General features: G+C 41.8%; 1 protein-coding gene across 1 annotated transcript in view; it reads right to left on the bottom strand.

The window, feature by feature from the left end:
- ALDH1A2 (aldehyde dehydrogenase 1 family member A2) overlaps window positions 1-4511 on the bottom strand; it is a 95968-nt gene extending 91457 nt beyond the window's left edge. The window contains exons 1-2 of the mRNA XM_032864853.1: window positions 4391-4511; window positions 3897-4086 (exon numbers count right to left, since the gene is read on the bottom strand). Of these exons, the coding sequence (XP_032720744.1) occupies window positions 3897-4013 (117 nt within the window). The 5' untranslated portion in view covers window positions 4014-4086; window positions 4391-4511. The remainder of the gene's footprint in view (window positions 1-3896; window positions 4087-4390) is intronic.
- Between the last annotated feature and the right edge of the window lie 11324 nt (window positions 4512-15835).

Here is a 15835-nt window from a genome sequence, read left to right as displayed (position 1 = left end):
AAGTCAAGGCCAAGGTCTTCCTTATCAATTATTTCTACCCCTTCCTATTCTCTCTCTTTCAAAAGGCTTTGCAAGGATCAAATAAGATACACATAAAAGTGCTAAGTAAACCATTAGGCCCCATAAACAATGTAAGTGGCATTATACATTTTATTATCATTATTGTTATTACACTGATTGACTGAACCATTGCCATGCTGACAATTAATTTTTGGTACTCAATCTTTCTAATAAGACCCTAACCTCCTAGAAGGCAAATGCCCAACTAGTATAACAGAGAGCACTGTTGTTAGGAATACTAACAACACTTGCATGCCACTCAAACAGCCTTTGGACTGAATTGAAATTGACCCCAGAAAACAGCAGATGTTCAATAAAAAGTTTTTAAATGAACAAACAAATAAATAAATAGTAGTTACTCAACACACATTAGCTCTGATTTCAGTTGATTTCCTTTATTTTTTTCTCTTCTAGTTATTAGGTCAGCACTCCATAAATGTTCCCTTCCTCCCTCTGTTCTCGCTCCCCACAGCATCAGATGCTGGAAGAAAACACAACCTCTTATGTTACTGTTAGTTAAAGGCATAAATGGTCACCAAGAAAAGACTCAACACCAAGACAGCACAATGTGTGTGTGTGTGTGTGTATGTGTGTGTGTGTGTTTAACAGGGAGGAACCACTGGAGCCAAAGAGGTGATAGAGACAATAGAGAAAGTACGGGGGATAAAGACCGAAAGATTCCAAAGACCTTCTGGGAATCTGGAAGAAATCTCCCCTGCAGTTAGGGGCAGTCAGTAAAGTGCTAGCCTTGATTTTACAATGTGTGAACTCCTATAATATATTCAGCATACGAAGTTTTAAAAACCAGACTGATGAAAGAGAAACAATTCTGAAAAGCTTTAATTCATAAAAACACAGCTAAAAGCAATCAGATTCCTGCAATAGCTGATAAGCAGTCTTCTCAGAATACAAGCAAGAGAGCACATATTCTCTTGGCTTCAAAGTGGTACCCTTGCTACTTCTTGCTGGTGGACCTAGCACTCTTTCTTGAATAACACAGAGTTTGAAAACCACCACCACCACCACCATATTCCTTAGTAAGGAATCATTTTTAAAACTTGGGATCTAGTTCACTGCATTAAGGAAATCAAATTAGACATATACCAAAGTTGGTACTGCCATTGATCCTTAGTCTAAAATGAACTTCAGAGAGGGAGGCTTATTTTTTAAAAAGAAACATAACTGCATGAAAGCCAATACAGGAGCACAGCTTTACCCCTTTCAGCATCCATGGAGACCAAACTGTAATTCTGGAGTATTTTCACTGGACCTTTGACAATGGTGTAACTTTTATTTCTGATGCTCTCCCCCATTCCATTTATAAAAAATGCAAAAATACTTTTAGAAGAATGGTGAAAAATACAGGAAAATACGAGATCACAAATGCAAAGTTTTCTGAATGTATGCTACTTGAAATTCTCATAATCTGACCACTTACACATAGGTAAGTGGTCAGTGACTTTATGTTGATCCCCAAAACACATTTAAAAAGCCTGTTGTAATATCCTTCCCTAAAGGTGTATTTGTTTAAGAAGACAAAAATGATGAAAGACCCGTCTTGTTTACCTCGTACTACTTTGTGAGACAAACACCATATTTGTTTATGTGTTATTCAACAAGCCCTCCAGCACAGTAATTTCTAAGTCATTACTCTTAAAAAATTCCTGATGAATGAAGGTACTACTGCTCTAAAGGACGAACTGTCTGTCCATTCTTTTTCATTCTTCTGTTGCAAATTACCAATACCCCTCACTTCTGATCATAAGTGAATTTTTAGAAACCTTTCCACTAATCTTATTTTCCTCTTAAGCAACAAATCATTACCAGTTACCCTCAGCTACCAAGAGAGCAGCTTCTGCTCTTCACGTTAAAAAAGCTGCTCGCCCATGACGCTTGTCTCAGAAAATTTAGAAGTCTCGCTAAAAAGCTAAGGAGGAAAGCTGCTGGAAATGTTCACAGATACCTGATTTAACAAGGTTCTGTGAAAAGAGCTTGCCTTTAGATTAGCATTACTCAATGTTTACGAGGGTTGTTTGTCAAGCCAAAAATAAGGTGCCTCCTCCCCACAAATTAAAGAGTCAAGTTACAATCCATTATTTCATTTCTGATTGTTTTTCTTTGTAATAAGTGGGAAAGTGGATACTGGATAAAAGTCTCTCCGGAGCTAAAAGACTCCACATTAAAGGCTTCAATTAGCTATAAATCAGTTGTCTTTCCTACTGGGGGAGAACAAGAGAAAAAGAGAGCAAGGGTAGTTGGAGAAAAAGAAAACTGGAAGAGCTTCCAAATTAAATTCCAAGATACCTACTGCATACCTAAAACTCCTTTCCCGGGCTGGGAGGAAAAGCCAAACAAAAGTTAAGACTTAACTCGAACCCTCCTAAATATGAGAGTTCCGTCCTGTCTCACGGGGAAATCTTGGATCTGAAGACCTTTAAAGAGAGGCTGATGAGGTTAGGGACCCTCATAAAACAAAACGTTTATGCTGTACACTTTCCCTGCTTGTTCCCAAACCCAGATATATGCCCCGCGTTGGCACTATTGTTATGCAAACAGTGTCTAAATGGCTGTAACAATTAACGACCTCCCATTAAAATGGCTTTCAAAAATTTGTCACACCATCTAAAAAAGCTAACAGGTACATCAAACCCATCATAAATTGGGCGTTCAGAACACGAATCATTTTGATTTGTATTCTAAAAACTAACAAGGAAAATTTCAATATTCGGGGTTTTTTAAAAAAACTTCTCTTTCAACCATTAAGCCAGAACCAATTTACTTCTCGACAAATTTAGTTTATCTTGTAATAAGCATGATAAAGTTGTAATAAACAACGTTAACCCTATTGTGTGCGCGCAGTGTGTGTTTCATCGTGAGAAATTTGGGGTAGAAATCAACTGAAAGGATAGAAAAATCAAACAAGAGAACTGTAAAATGAACTCCAGGGAACATGACTTTAAATCCCATCTATCTCTTCCCCACTCCATGCTTTAACGTTATAATCACCCCCGTGTGTCTAATTAATATACTTTTTCTATGTGGAATTCGTAGTAAGTAAATTCACTTTCCATTAAGATAGAGAATGCATATTCTTTTCTATGTGGTGCTAACAGCAACAGATATTCCTGCTTGGCAAACCCAAGATGTCAGAGTTCGTTATAAAAAATGATTTCTTTTCAGTCCGAAGGCGAGCCCGTTAATTTGCACACATTTAGAGAGTTCCCGAGTTTTCCGGGACAACTGCCACCGCCTACAACATTCGAACGAAATGCAGATACCGGAGCCGCCCGTCGCCGGCAGCCAGGTTTCCGCGCAGTCTGCAAAGGCGGCCGAAGCGCCGCGCGCCGGGTCAGTTCCTCCGGGAAAGCCGCTCCGCACGCGCGGGCTTCTGAGGACCGAGCGGGACGCGCAGCCCAGCGGCCCCTGAAGGCGCGGAACCGCCGGGAGGAGCGGCCGGGCTGCGTGGCCCACCTGGCGGGAACCTTTCCTCCCACTTGAGGAGTCGAAGCCGGGCCGACGCCTTGCCGGAGGCAGTCCGGACCCCGAGAATAGGCTCCGAAGGCAGCGGCAGGCGCGGAATGGGCAAGGAGCCGTTGACCGCGACCCCCGGCGCCGAGCTTCAGGTTGGGGCGAGTCCCCTAGGCGTCCCCAGACCCCGGCAGGCCTTCGGATGCCCCCAACCCCGAGGATGGGGGCGTCCCTCCGCTGCGCGGGGATGACAGGCCGGCCCCGGCCCCTTGACCCCGTCACGCCGCCCTCGCCCCCTCACAGATCATGGACAGGAAGGAAGGTTCTAGAAAGCCTCGGCGGACGGCAGGTCTTCGCCGGCCGCTTACCTTGGTGTACTTGATTTCGAGGTTGGGCGTGGGCGATGGCAAGAGGTGCAGGGACGCCATGAGGGCGGCGGGGTCAGCCTTCACCTCGCCGGGCATCTCTATCTTACTGGAAGTCATGGTGGCGGGCCGAGGTCTCGCTCGCCCGCGGCGTGGGCTGTGCGCGCGGTCCGCGGGCCGGGGGCGCGCTCGCCTGTATATAGGCAGGTGTCAAGCTGGGGCTTTTCTTATTGGACGTGAGGGCCGAGGCGCGGGGGGCTGGTCCATCCTACCTAGGACGCCGGGGCGCAGCCCCGATTTACATAAAGCCCGCCGCCCGCGCCGCGCGGCCGGTTCGCTCGGCACCCACGGTCAAGTGTGGCCGGCGACACCCGGGCTCACGCCCACCCCGCCGGCCTCGACGGCCAGAGCCGGAACCCGCGACGCGACCGCGCAGGGCTCGGAGAGCGGGACCGGCCTCGCCCCGGCACGGTCGGCAGCGGCGGCTGGGGGCGCACCTTAGCGGATGGCGGGCGCGGGTCGTGGCCCCAGAAGCAGAGCGGGCGGGGGGCTGATGCGGTGTTAGCGAAGGGAGCTTCCGGGGCGCGGAGGGCGGCTCTTGGGACGCCGAGCGGGCTCGGCCGCGGATGGGGCGGGTCTGGGGCCCCTCCCACCCGCGTCCCCCGCCCAGCGGAACACGCGTTCCTCTTCTCTCCCCGAGACCCGGGGGCGCCCTCAGCTCTCCTTCCAGGGCCGGGCGGCCGGGCACATGCCCACTCCCCACCGCGGAGTCCGAGGCGCGTCACGGCCGCAGGGTCCGGGACGGCTAGTGATGAGTGCGAGTCCTTCGACCCACGCTCAAAATTAAGTATCCCCGCAAGGCGGCCCTCGCCCGCTGCTGCCCTCTGCCGGCTGGGACGGCCCCGGGCGGTCTGAGCTGCGCCCCAGGATGCGGGCCGTGGGTCCTTACAGGCTCTTAGGAGTTGCATGTTTCATCGGCCCGTCTCTCTTCTTGGATCCCCCTTCCGGCCCTTAACTCCTCGCCCCCAAATAACACAATGATATATTTGCTTTGCTTTTCTGTTGTTTTTCATGTCAAGAGCTAACATTCCACCAGACATAGGGTTCCTCATATGGCTGCCCCTTAGGGATTGAGCTTCCGCATCTATACCCCCATAATTTAGTTGTTCATGTAGCTCCAACCGGCTTTCTTCTAGTTTGTGGGATCCTAGAGGTCAGCATATAGGTGTATGTCCAGAACCCAGAGATCCCATCCCAGGATGGGCTTTGGGCTGGGTGGTCCAAATCTGGGCTTCAGATAAAAAGACCTTTATAGGTCACTTCTCCTCTTCACTCCCAGTGTAAGATTGACAGGGCCCTTCTAATTCATATCTTTAATGCCATATTCAGAGCCCTTACAACCTCATTTCTCCAGATGTTAAGGGTCAGCCAGAAGAGATCTTGCCTTAGATACTTTACCTTACCAAAAATACCTAATACTCAGTGCCTGGGAAATAACCAAACAGACAAAAATATTCCATTTTAGTGTTAGGTTTGTAGAAATAAATTCCAGCCTCTCAGAACCAAAGTAACTACCCGAGGTTACCTAAGTGAATTACCTCAGCTTTAGGCAATAGAAAGATCTCAATTCACAAGGGGATCGCTATGAACAAAAATTGTGTTCTAGTAACAGGCTATGTCCATGAGATACAGGTGTTTTTGTTGTTGTTTGTTTGTTTGTTTGTTTGTTTGTTTTAAGCCTTGGAGAGTTGGAGATATAATTGAGGAATAAAAAATAAATAAATAAAGCCCCAGAATGAGTTCGGGAGAAAGGGAGAAGATGGTAGCAAGGGGGAATCAATGACGCTAGGGGAAAAATTCTGCCAACATGTTTTGTAAAGCACAGTACTGGAGACTGGATTACAAGCAAGGTGGGCAGCCCTTATCATCAGCAAGCTGTAATCCCCTCCCCACAGGGAGGTAGATCACTGACTATGAGGGGCTGTGGGGAAAAGTTGCAACAGATCATCAACCATATGATCTGGGGCTCCACTAAGGAAGAGGTCAGTTCTCTGGGAACGCTGGCCTTTGAGTTGGGCCTTAAAAGGAGAGGCGAGGCATCCACAGGGGAGGAAAGGACAGAGTAGGTAGTAGAGCCGCAAGATCAAAGGCATATAAATTTGAGGGGGACATCGATGTGACTGGAGGAGCAGCAGACGAGCCTGGCAAAGCAGTTGACTCAGGTTGTAAGGACCTTAATTCTTGAGACACTGAGAAGCCATCCAAAAATTCCAAGCATGAGAAAAGGGAAATCTGTATAAATTAGACTGATAAATGAATATTGTCAGGAAAGGCTCTCCACAAACTGTAAATCATTGAGCTATATTCTTCTCCAAGCATAAGACAGCGTTGTCCTCCCTTGACCTACTTCTTGCTTGCTAACTCTGGCTCTAGCACCATGGCTGGAAAAATCTCTCCCAGGGAAGGAGCAGTATGATGGAACCATTAACATTCGTTACACAATGTTAACGAAGAGCAAATAAAGAGATTCCCTCTTTTCCAGGTAGGAAAAGGAGAATCTCTTAGCTTGTCCTCATAAACGGCTCCAAAATATCTAGTGCATTTTGGGGAGGGGGTGTCCTATTCAAGATGGGGGACAAGATTGAACAGAAAAGAACAGTGAATTATAATGACTTCTTTAGTCTATATTTTCTTCATTTCTGTTCACAGGACTTACTCTGCTGCTACTTTCTTGTAAGGCTGCGGGACCTCTCTTCTCACATTCTTAATCTTTCCTTCGCTTCTCTTTCTTTACTTCTCTTGTCTTCTCTTTGTTCTACTATTTTCTCATTTCCTGTATGGATTTCACCATGGTTAAAGTGGCCATCTTCCCCACAACTACCTTCAGATGTCTAGCATTTTGAAATTCACCCTTTTCCGTGATTTAGTGAAGAAACATTTTTTCCCACCCTTATAATGTTTCCTTCTCCCACCCTCTCCCATCTGTAATTATTTCTTGTTTAGGATACATCTTGTTTATAAAACCCCTTGCACAAGAGAACACAAGCTACAGCGTGCTCTATTTCCTTGTGAAAACAATTTATTAGGCCTGGTGGAGCCAATATCCTGCAGTTGTAGAGGAGAAAAATAAATTCTTGCCTCATATTTCCTCACCTAAATAACAGAATGCAAAGTTGTAATTTTAAGGCATCCGCTTCATGTGAAGTTAGATTTTTTTTTTTTTTAAGGTATGAAACTATAGCAGCCTGGGCTTATGTTTAGTTTGCACTTATGGAGGAACGAATTGAGAAACATGCTTTAGAAAATCAATGAAGGAAACTGTTCCTCCCAACCAAGAAACACTTGGTTTTGACAAGGACTATGTCCAGCTTGAACTGTAGACTTCCGTGTTCAAGTGCTGTTTCAGCCTCAGGTGGCCCTGTTTAATTGCCTTCCTGTTCCCATTACTAACCATGCTGACAGCCCACCTTTTCTAACAGATATACTTGCATTTTAATTTATCTGCAAAAATAAATCATACATTATAGCATTTCTCTCTTCTGGGTTAATTGAATCAGTTCCTTAAATGTCCCTAAGTCTAATGATTTAAAAGGAGCACATTGTTTGAAATATTTAAAAAATTAGGGCCCTTGGGTTGTATGCGGAATGATCTCAGTGCTTATTTCAGATATAAGTGTTTCCTAATGATCTCATTCATCTCAAACGGGATATGTTCAGCTACTTCATTTAAAATGTTTCCTGAAAACTCTAACAGGAAAATATACTTTGCTTAGTGCTAAGTATATTTATAGAGAGATGGTATTTAATTTAGTAACAAAAGCTTATAAAGAGTGTTATATGTTTTTTTATCCAGAAATGCTTAATGAAGTATTTTGGACCCACTCTGAAAACTTCTATAAAACAAATTCACTTATATTTTTATTTAATGTGAATATTAACTTTTTATTTGGGATCTAAACACTCATTTAATTATCCTGTTCCTTCCAACATCTAGAAGAAAAGAGGCTGAGATTGTGGCATTTATTAACCATAAAAATTCTCTACATATTAAGTCGCTCATACCTTAGTGTGGCCTCTGGTCACTGTATTCTATGAAAAGGGGGGTATTTATGGTTGCAGGGATTAGATTCCTAGTTGGTTATGACTCCAAAAATAATTTTTTCATACAAAACACAGTTCTTTCCTTTTAAAATATATCCTCTACTTTTTGGGAGCACCGAGAGACTGTTTTGAAAGTGGAAACGAGATTTCTCTTTGTTGGAAAGCCCGGTTCCACCTCATATATGTTTTAGAGGCTTCAATCTAGGGGCAGGGATGAGCTCGAGACTTCATCAAGAGTCACACTTAACAGGCACAGGGAAGAATTAAAATCCCAGCTATGCAGCCTTGTCTGCCAGACCTGAGAAAAAAGGCATTAGCTCCCCCTGCAGTTGATGGCATGTATGTGCAAACGAACATGAAATTGACTACTGTCAAAAAGCAATAGTTTGGATGTAGCGTATTTTATCGGCTACTGTTTGGAGATGTTACAATTTTAAATTGAATTTAAAGGATGAAGAGAAAAATCTCCAAATGCAGGTAAATTTCAAACTACAGTTAATTTAGGAGAGGGACTTTCATTAAAAAAAAAAAAGCCTTTTGACATTTAGGAAAAGAATGATAGTGCTTATTAGCCAAGTTTAGCACAGAAAGTCAAGTGCTTAGACCCCTACAGTCCTGCTTACATAGGAGTCCAGAGCATGTGCTACCCCTGAGCCAGTCATGTGGGTGTGTCTCAGATGATGAGCAACTATTTTTATCGTGGTGGGTGAGGAAGGGTTATTTAAAAAAAAAAAAAAAAGAACTCCTTTGGCATGTAACTAAGTTAAGTTTGCCTTTCTGTTTTCCTTTCATGTTCCTTAATTTGCAGTTTTCCTTTCACTTGTAAAATTCTTCACATCCACATGTGACTCTTAACTACTGCTACTTACTTTAGGGCCCTCCCATTCTTAAATCCAAGCTCCTTCCCCACGTCCTCTTCTGCTCTTGGGCTGTCAGTCATCCAAAGGGTCTTTCTTCAGATGGAATGGTTGTATGAACTTTGAGGATATTTGGGACAGGGATCCATATCTACGTTCCCCAGAAGACAAGGCTCATTGGACAGTTACCGTCTCCCTCTTACATGCTAGAACAAGCCACTGAAAATCTTCTGTCTTTAGATGTCTTGACAACAGAGGGGGAGTGCCACTTGTTTCTTCTCAATCACAGAGTTCAAGCTGTAAAAGACACAGGGAAAAACTGGGAGGTGTTCAGAGCCGGGACACTGACATCCAGTGTGGACACCCTGCCCCAGACTGCAAAGGACAGGGCAGCAGGACTCCTGCTTCAGGCACACATACTCCCCCTTTCAGGGTGTCTCTGACTCCCTGACTACTGGCGCTAAACACAGACTTTGTCTTCTCTCTACCGGTGAGACTATTTACCGGTGAAACAGCTATTCCCCGACACTCTATTAGGAGCCAAGCATTGACGTAGAGTCTCCGAAGAAGAAAAAAGAAGTGTGTGGGTTGACGTGAAGCTAGTCAAGGGCCGAATGAGACAGGTAAGAAGTCAGAAGATGCGGAACACAATGAAAGCGAAGGGCCGTGGAGGACAGAGCACAACCTGTTGGCAAATCCCTATGTCAGCCTTTCCATGGGCCTCATGCTCTTCTAGGAGCTATGCCAAATCTCCCAAAACATGGCCCCCAAAAGAGCTCCTTTGACATCTTTTAGTGTAAAGCCCGCTAATGTGATTGGAGAGGTTAGCTATTTCTAAGATTGCAACGCCCAAAAGCAAATACTCAAGAGCTGAGGTTCCTCCCACTTCCCAAATCCAAGTTAAATGTTCTCAAGTATAAGACCGTCTGGTACAGACCTAGACAGAACAGAATGTAGAGGGACCAAGGGCAGCTGAATTTTTTCCTTCACTTAGGAAGAAAAGAAAGCATTAAGGATGACATTAGGTCATGTTTCTAATGCTTACATACCTACCATGGATTGATATTGCCACCTTACTCCTGCTTGCTTTGGGAGACCAGACATGCATGGAATGATCCATCTTCCAATTATAATCGTGTCCGGAGCCTTAAAAAATATGGAGGCCTGGTTCTACCTCCGAAGACTTCAATTAGTCTCACGTAGTGCCCAAGGCACTGCTATATTTTTTAAGCTTTTTTAAATTTATTTGACAGAGAGAGAGATCACAAGTAGGCAGAGAGAGAGGGGGAAGCAGGCTCCCCGCTGAGCAGAGAGCCCGATGCGGGGCTCAATCTCAGGACCCTGAGATCATGACCAGAGCCGAAGGCAAAGACTTAACCCACTGAGCCACCCAGGTGCCCCGGCACTGTTATTTTTAACAAAGCTTCCTGGAGTAGTCTCTAAGACACATCCTATTTTGAGAACCACTGGTTAATCCCCAGAAGGTTAACTCTGGAGTTCCTTGCGTCCACTCTGGCTTGGAAGAGTGGATTCCCTGCTTCCTACTCTGTAGTGCTCTTGGACTCGCTATTTTTAATTTACTATTTGAAAAACACATCAAGCCTCAAATGGATTGACCTTTCTGCTAATGTATTTCACCTAAATTAGCAGAGGCAATTAACTAATTTATATCGGAATTGTGCACTTTCCAGTTCACATTTATCAACTCTTAAATGCTCGATCTGGTGTTGCAGTTTAAATTTTTTATTATTACCCTTTAAATCTGAAGAAATGTCTTACATCTAATTAGCCAAACTTACATATTCAATTAATAGATTCATTATGGGCTAATGAATATGGAGGCAGCACGAGGGCAACATCTGCTTGCCAGTTGAAAGGACTCAAACTTTTCTGCCATGAAAAAAGAAAAATCTGTCATATAACTAAAACAGCTTGAACCTTCAGTTTTCGGATTTCTGAATACTGTAATGCCTGTAAGGAGTTTCAGGGGCCTGCTAACACAGGAAAGACAGCATGTTGTCCAGAGATAACTGCCTTTCCAGAGAAATACAAGAATCAGAATTGCAAAAGAAATACACTTCCGCAGACCCTTTTCAATATAAAATCCATATAGTTCTAGATTTTCACCTCAAATTATTGAGGTTTTTCTAACTTGCATTTTTTCATGAAAAATGCTTAAGAAAATAAACTCAATGGAAAAATTAATATCACAAATGAAACAAAATCTTCACCTTGCTGTCATAAACTTCAGGATCATTCCAAACTCATGTGACTTTATAGATTTAAAGATATGACCAGACATTACCTTGGGAACTGGATATTTCAGTAATCAGTTATATTTGGAATCTAGGTAATTCAGAGACCTAAAATGAGTTTCCACAATATTTTCAATTATTGAAATCCTGGGTTTTTATTTCTCTGGCTATGAAAAAAGCAGACATTTTTGGTAATCACGAAAAAAACCATGAGTTTCAGGAAAGGTGGCTGAGAGCTAGAATTCATGTGAAAGACTCTTTTTAGAGGTGGTAAGATCATGAGGGAAATAATCAGAAATCCCTGGTCCCCAGTCAGAAAAAGAATTAAACAAGCAACTTTGGACTCAGGTCTGTGATGTGACAGTGAGCGTATTTCAGGACACATGCACGCTAGGATACTGGGTCATTTTAAGTCTTTTTTTCTTTTTTCATTTTAGATGCCTTACATTCAAGCCGACACAGGAATTATGAAAAGACCACATCTCTTACTTTCAATGATACAAGTGCTCAGTCCCAAAATCCTTGCTACAGCATCAACTGCATATTTGTCAAATATTTTTAAAATGAATTACTGCGATATTTCTTATATCTATTACTGATGGCCTCTTAGGTGCCTTGCACTGGCCAGACTCCCTGGGGGTATGACAAAGAAAACTATAAGGTCTGATCACACCTCAAGGAATTAATAATTTGATCCTCATAAGAAAAATCTCTATAATTGACAACACATAGACCCAGATCCACAAGATTTACTGCATTTCAAGGGTGGTTTATCCTCTTTGGTATCTGAAAAACAGCCCCTGCATGAGTAAATTTTCCCCCATGCTGCTCCCAGTAGAAGCAGAGGGAAAAGAGAAAAAAAATAAAAGGCCCCTGGTCTGCTCAGGGGGCCTGGAGGGAGAAAAGGTAAGCAATATTTGAGACAGAGGGATGTCTGCCCTAATACCCTAGCTATCGAGGCCCTGAAGTTACAAATAACAAAAAGAGCCAATTTAATAAAAATACCCAGGCGCCCAGGTCCTTTGAGATGTGGCTTTCAGGGTTAGTCAGCCCTCAACATCCCCTATCACCACTAACACAGTTCAGACCCCGACCTCATCTCTTGTCCTGTGTCCTGAAAACAAAAGACAGCATTCTAGTGCTTGAAGATTAGTGCATGAAGCATTGTCCTCACAAGTGAGCACACAGGGAGGGTCTGAGCAGTGCTAGCATTGAGGTGAGGAAAAAGGCAAATGAGGGACGCCTGGATGGCTCAGTGGGTTAAAGCCTCTGCCTTCAGCTCAGGTCATGATCCCAGGATCCTGGGATCAAGCCCCGAATCTGGCTCTCTGCTTGGTGGGGAGCCTGAAAAAAAAAAAAAAAAAAAAAAAAAGAAAGAAAGAAAGAAAGAAAAGAAAAGGGCAAATGAGCTAACTTACCAAGTCCTCTCTCTCAGCATGAATGTGACATACTTCCAATGTGGGAGCATTGTTGCCTGAGAGTGCCAAGTGGCCATTTTCTTGCTTCTCTTCCTATTCCAATAGATGGTTTCTGTGTGTAGTCACAAATTAACATGGTGTTCTTATCAGTTGTATGCATTAACTGGGGAACATTTTGCAATATTAAACAACTTGTAATACTCCAAACCATGTATGCATGTGGGTCACGACATAACATACATTAAGCGTAATACTGATTCTTTAACTTGGCAACTAGCTGGATATTAAGCTCTAGAATTTCTAACAGTTTTTTTTTTTAAATTTTTAATTCCAGTATAGTTAACATACAGGGTCATATTAGTTGCAGGTGCACAGTATAGTGATTCAACACTCCCATACATCACCCAGTGCTCATCACAAGGAGTGCACTCCTTCATTCCCGCCACCATCCCCTCCCACCTCCCCTCTGGTAGCCATCGGTTTGTTCACTAGAGTTAAGAGTCTGTTTCTTGGTTTGTCTCTCTTTCTCTCTCTCTTTCCCCCCCCCTTTGTTCATTTGTTTCATTTATTAAATTCCACATAGGAGTGAAGTCCTATGGTATTTGTCTTTCTCTGACTGACTTATTTCACTTAGCATAATATTTCCTAGCTCCATCCGTGTCATTGCCAATGGCAAGATTTCATTCTTTTTTATGGCTGAATAATATTCCATTGTATATATACCACATTTTATTTATCCATTCATCTATCGACGGACACTTGAGCTGCTTCCATAATTTGGTTATTGTAAATAATGCTGTTATAAAAAATAATAAAAAAATAATGCTGTTATAAACATAGAGGTACATGTATCCCTTTAAATTGGTGTTTTTGTATTTTTTGGGTAAATATCCAGTAGTGTGATTACTGGATCATAGGGTAGTTCTATTTTTAACTTTTAGGGAACCTCCATTCTGTTTTCCACAGTGGCTGCACCAGTTTGCAATCCCACCAGTAGTGCAAGAGGGTTCCACAACCTCACCAACACTTGTTGTTTCTTGTGTTTTTGATAGGTGTGAGGTGATAACTCATTGTAGTTTTAATTTGCACTTCCCTGATGATGAATGATGTTAGCATCTTTTCATGCATCTGTTGGCCATCTCTGTGTCTCTGGAGAAATGTCTGTTAATTTCTTCTGCCCATTTTTAAATTGGATTATTTGGTTTTTGAGGGTGTTGAGTTTTATAAGTTCTATATAGATTTTGGCTACTAACCCTTTATTGAATATGTCATGCGCAAACAACTCCCATTTTATAGGTTGCCTTTTAGTTTTGGTGATTATTTCCTTAGTTGTGCAGAAGCTTTTTATTTGGGGTGCCTGGGTGGCTCCGAAATTTAAGCTCCTGCCTTCTGCTTGGGTCATGATTCCAGAGTCCTGGGATGGAGCCCCACATCAGTCTGCCTGCTCTGTAGGGAGTCTGCTTTTTCATCTCCTCCCCAACCTCTCCCCTTGCTTTCTCTCTCTTGCTCATTTTCTCTCTCAAATAAATAAATGATATCCTAAAAAAATCCTTTTTATTTTGATGTAGTCTCTATAGTTTATTTTTGCTTTTATTTCCCTTACCTAAGGAGACACATCTAGAAAAATGTTGCTACAGATGATGTCAGAGATGTTACTGCCTGTGCTCTCTTCTGAGATTTTTATGGTTTCAGGTCTCACATTTAGGTCTTTAATTGATTTTGAATTTATTTTTGTGTATGGTGTAAGAAAGGGGTCCATTTCATTATTTTCCATGTAGCATTATTTTCCAGTTTCATTCTTTCGCACATTTCTGTCCAGTTTTCTCAACACCATTTGGTAAAGAGACTGTCTTTTTCCCATTGGATAGGCATTCTGCTTTGTCAAAGATTAATTGACCATATAATTGTGGTTTTATTTCTGTGTGTTGTATTCTGTTCCATTGATCTAGAGTCTATTTTTGTGCCAGTACATACTGTTTTGGTTACTATAGCTTTGTAATACAATTTGAAGTCTGGAATTGTGATACCTCTAGATTTGCTTTTCTTTTTCAAAATTGTTTTGGCATTTCAAGGTCTTTTGTGGTTCCGTATAAATTTCAGGATTTTTTGTTCTAGTACTGCTAAAAATGGTGTTGGTATTTTGTTAGGGATTGAATTAAATATGTAGATTGCTTTGGGTAGCTTAAACATTTTAACAATATTTGTTCTTCCAACCCACAAGCATGGAATGCCTTTTCATTTCTTTGTGCCATCTTCAATTTCTTTCATCAATGTACACATATTTCACCATTTTGGTTAGGTTTATTTTTAGGTATCTTATTATTTTTGGTGCAATTGTAAATGGGATTGTTTGCTTAATTTCTCTTTCTACTGCTTCCTCATTAGTGTAAGAAATGCAACACACTTCTGCATATTGATATTTGTTTTCTGTGACCTTACTGAATTCATTATCAGTTCTAGGAGTTTTTTGGTGGAGTCTTTAGGGTTTTGCATATATAGTATCATGTCCTCTGCAAATTGGGAAAGTATTTCTTCCTCACAAAGTTGGTTATTTATTTTTGTTGTCTGATTGCTGTGGCTAGGACTTTCAGTACTAGGTTGAATAAAAGGGCTGAGGGTCAACATCCTTGTCTTGTTCCTGACCTTAGAGGAAAAGCTCTCAGTTTTTCCCCTTTGAGTATGATGTTAGCTATGGGTTTTTCATATATGGCCATTATTAAGTTGAGTCTAACAGTTTTATTTTTATAAAAGTATTTTATGAGATGTAATTATATTTTAAAAAACTGGGTAATTTATTTAAATTTGATACTCATTGATTAAATTTTAATTTCTATTTTGCTTTTTCAGTAGAAAATTTTAATTAGTTTAGAAAAATAACTTTGAAAGTATCTATGAGAAATATTTTAAAACTTTCCATTTTTATTTAACTCACATTTCTGATGAAATATAGTCAAATTTTTACACTTCAAATATACTTCCTTCTTAAAAGAAACTTTAAATTATTGCTATCAATATCATCAAATTATGTGAAAATCTTTCTTATAACAATACAGTGATTTTGACGAAACAAAGGGCAGAAGTTGCATTTTGTGTTCTGAGGAATATATATATAATTACAAACCATGCTGGTCTCTATTTCATTCGTTACCCACACATTGCTGGCATGTCATCAGAATACTAATACAGATACAATATGTCTATGTTTACTGCAGAATTAATTATAATAGCCAAGAGATGGAAACAACACAACTGACTATTAATAGATGAAGGGATAAAAAATATGTGGTGTGTATATAATGGAATTTTACTCA

Source organism: Lontra canadensis, unplaced genomic scaffold (assembly GCF_010015895.1).
Source record: "Lontra canadensis isolate GAN:19392208 unplaced genomic scaffold, GSC_riverotter_1.0 scaffold28, whole genome shotgun sequence".
Classification (NCBI taxonomy): Eukaryota; Metazoa; Chordata; class Mammalia; order Carnivora; family Mustelidae; genus Lontra; species Lontra canadensis.
Note: the sequence above shows the minus strand (reverse complement) of the source record. Positions and strands in the feature narration are given on the sequence as shown.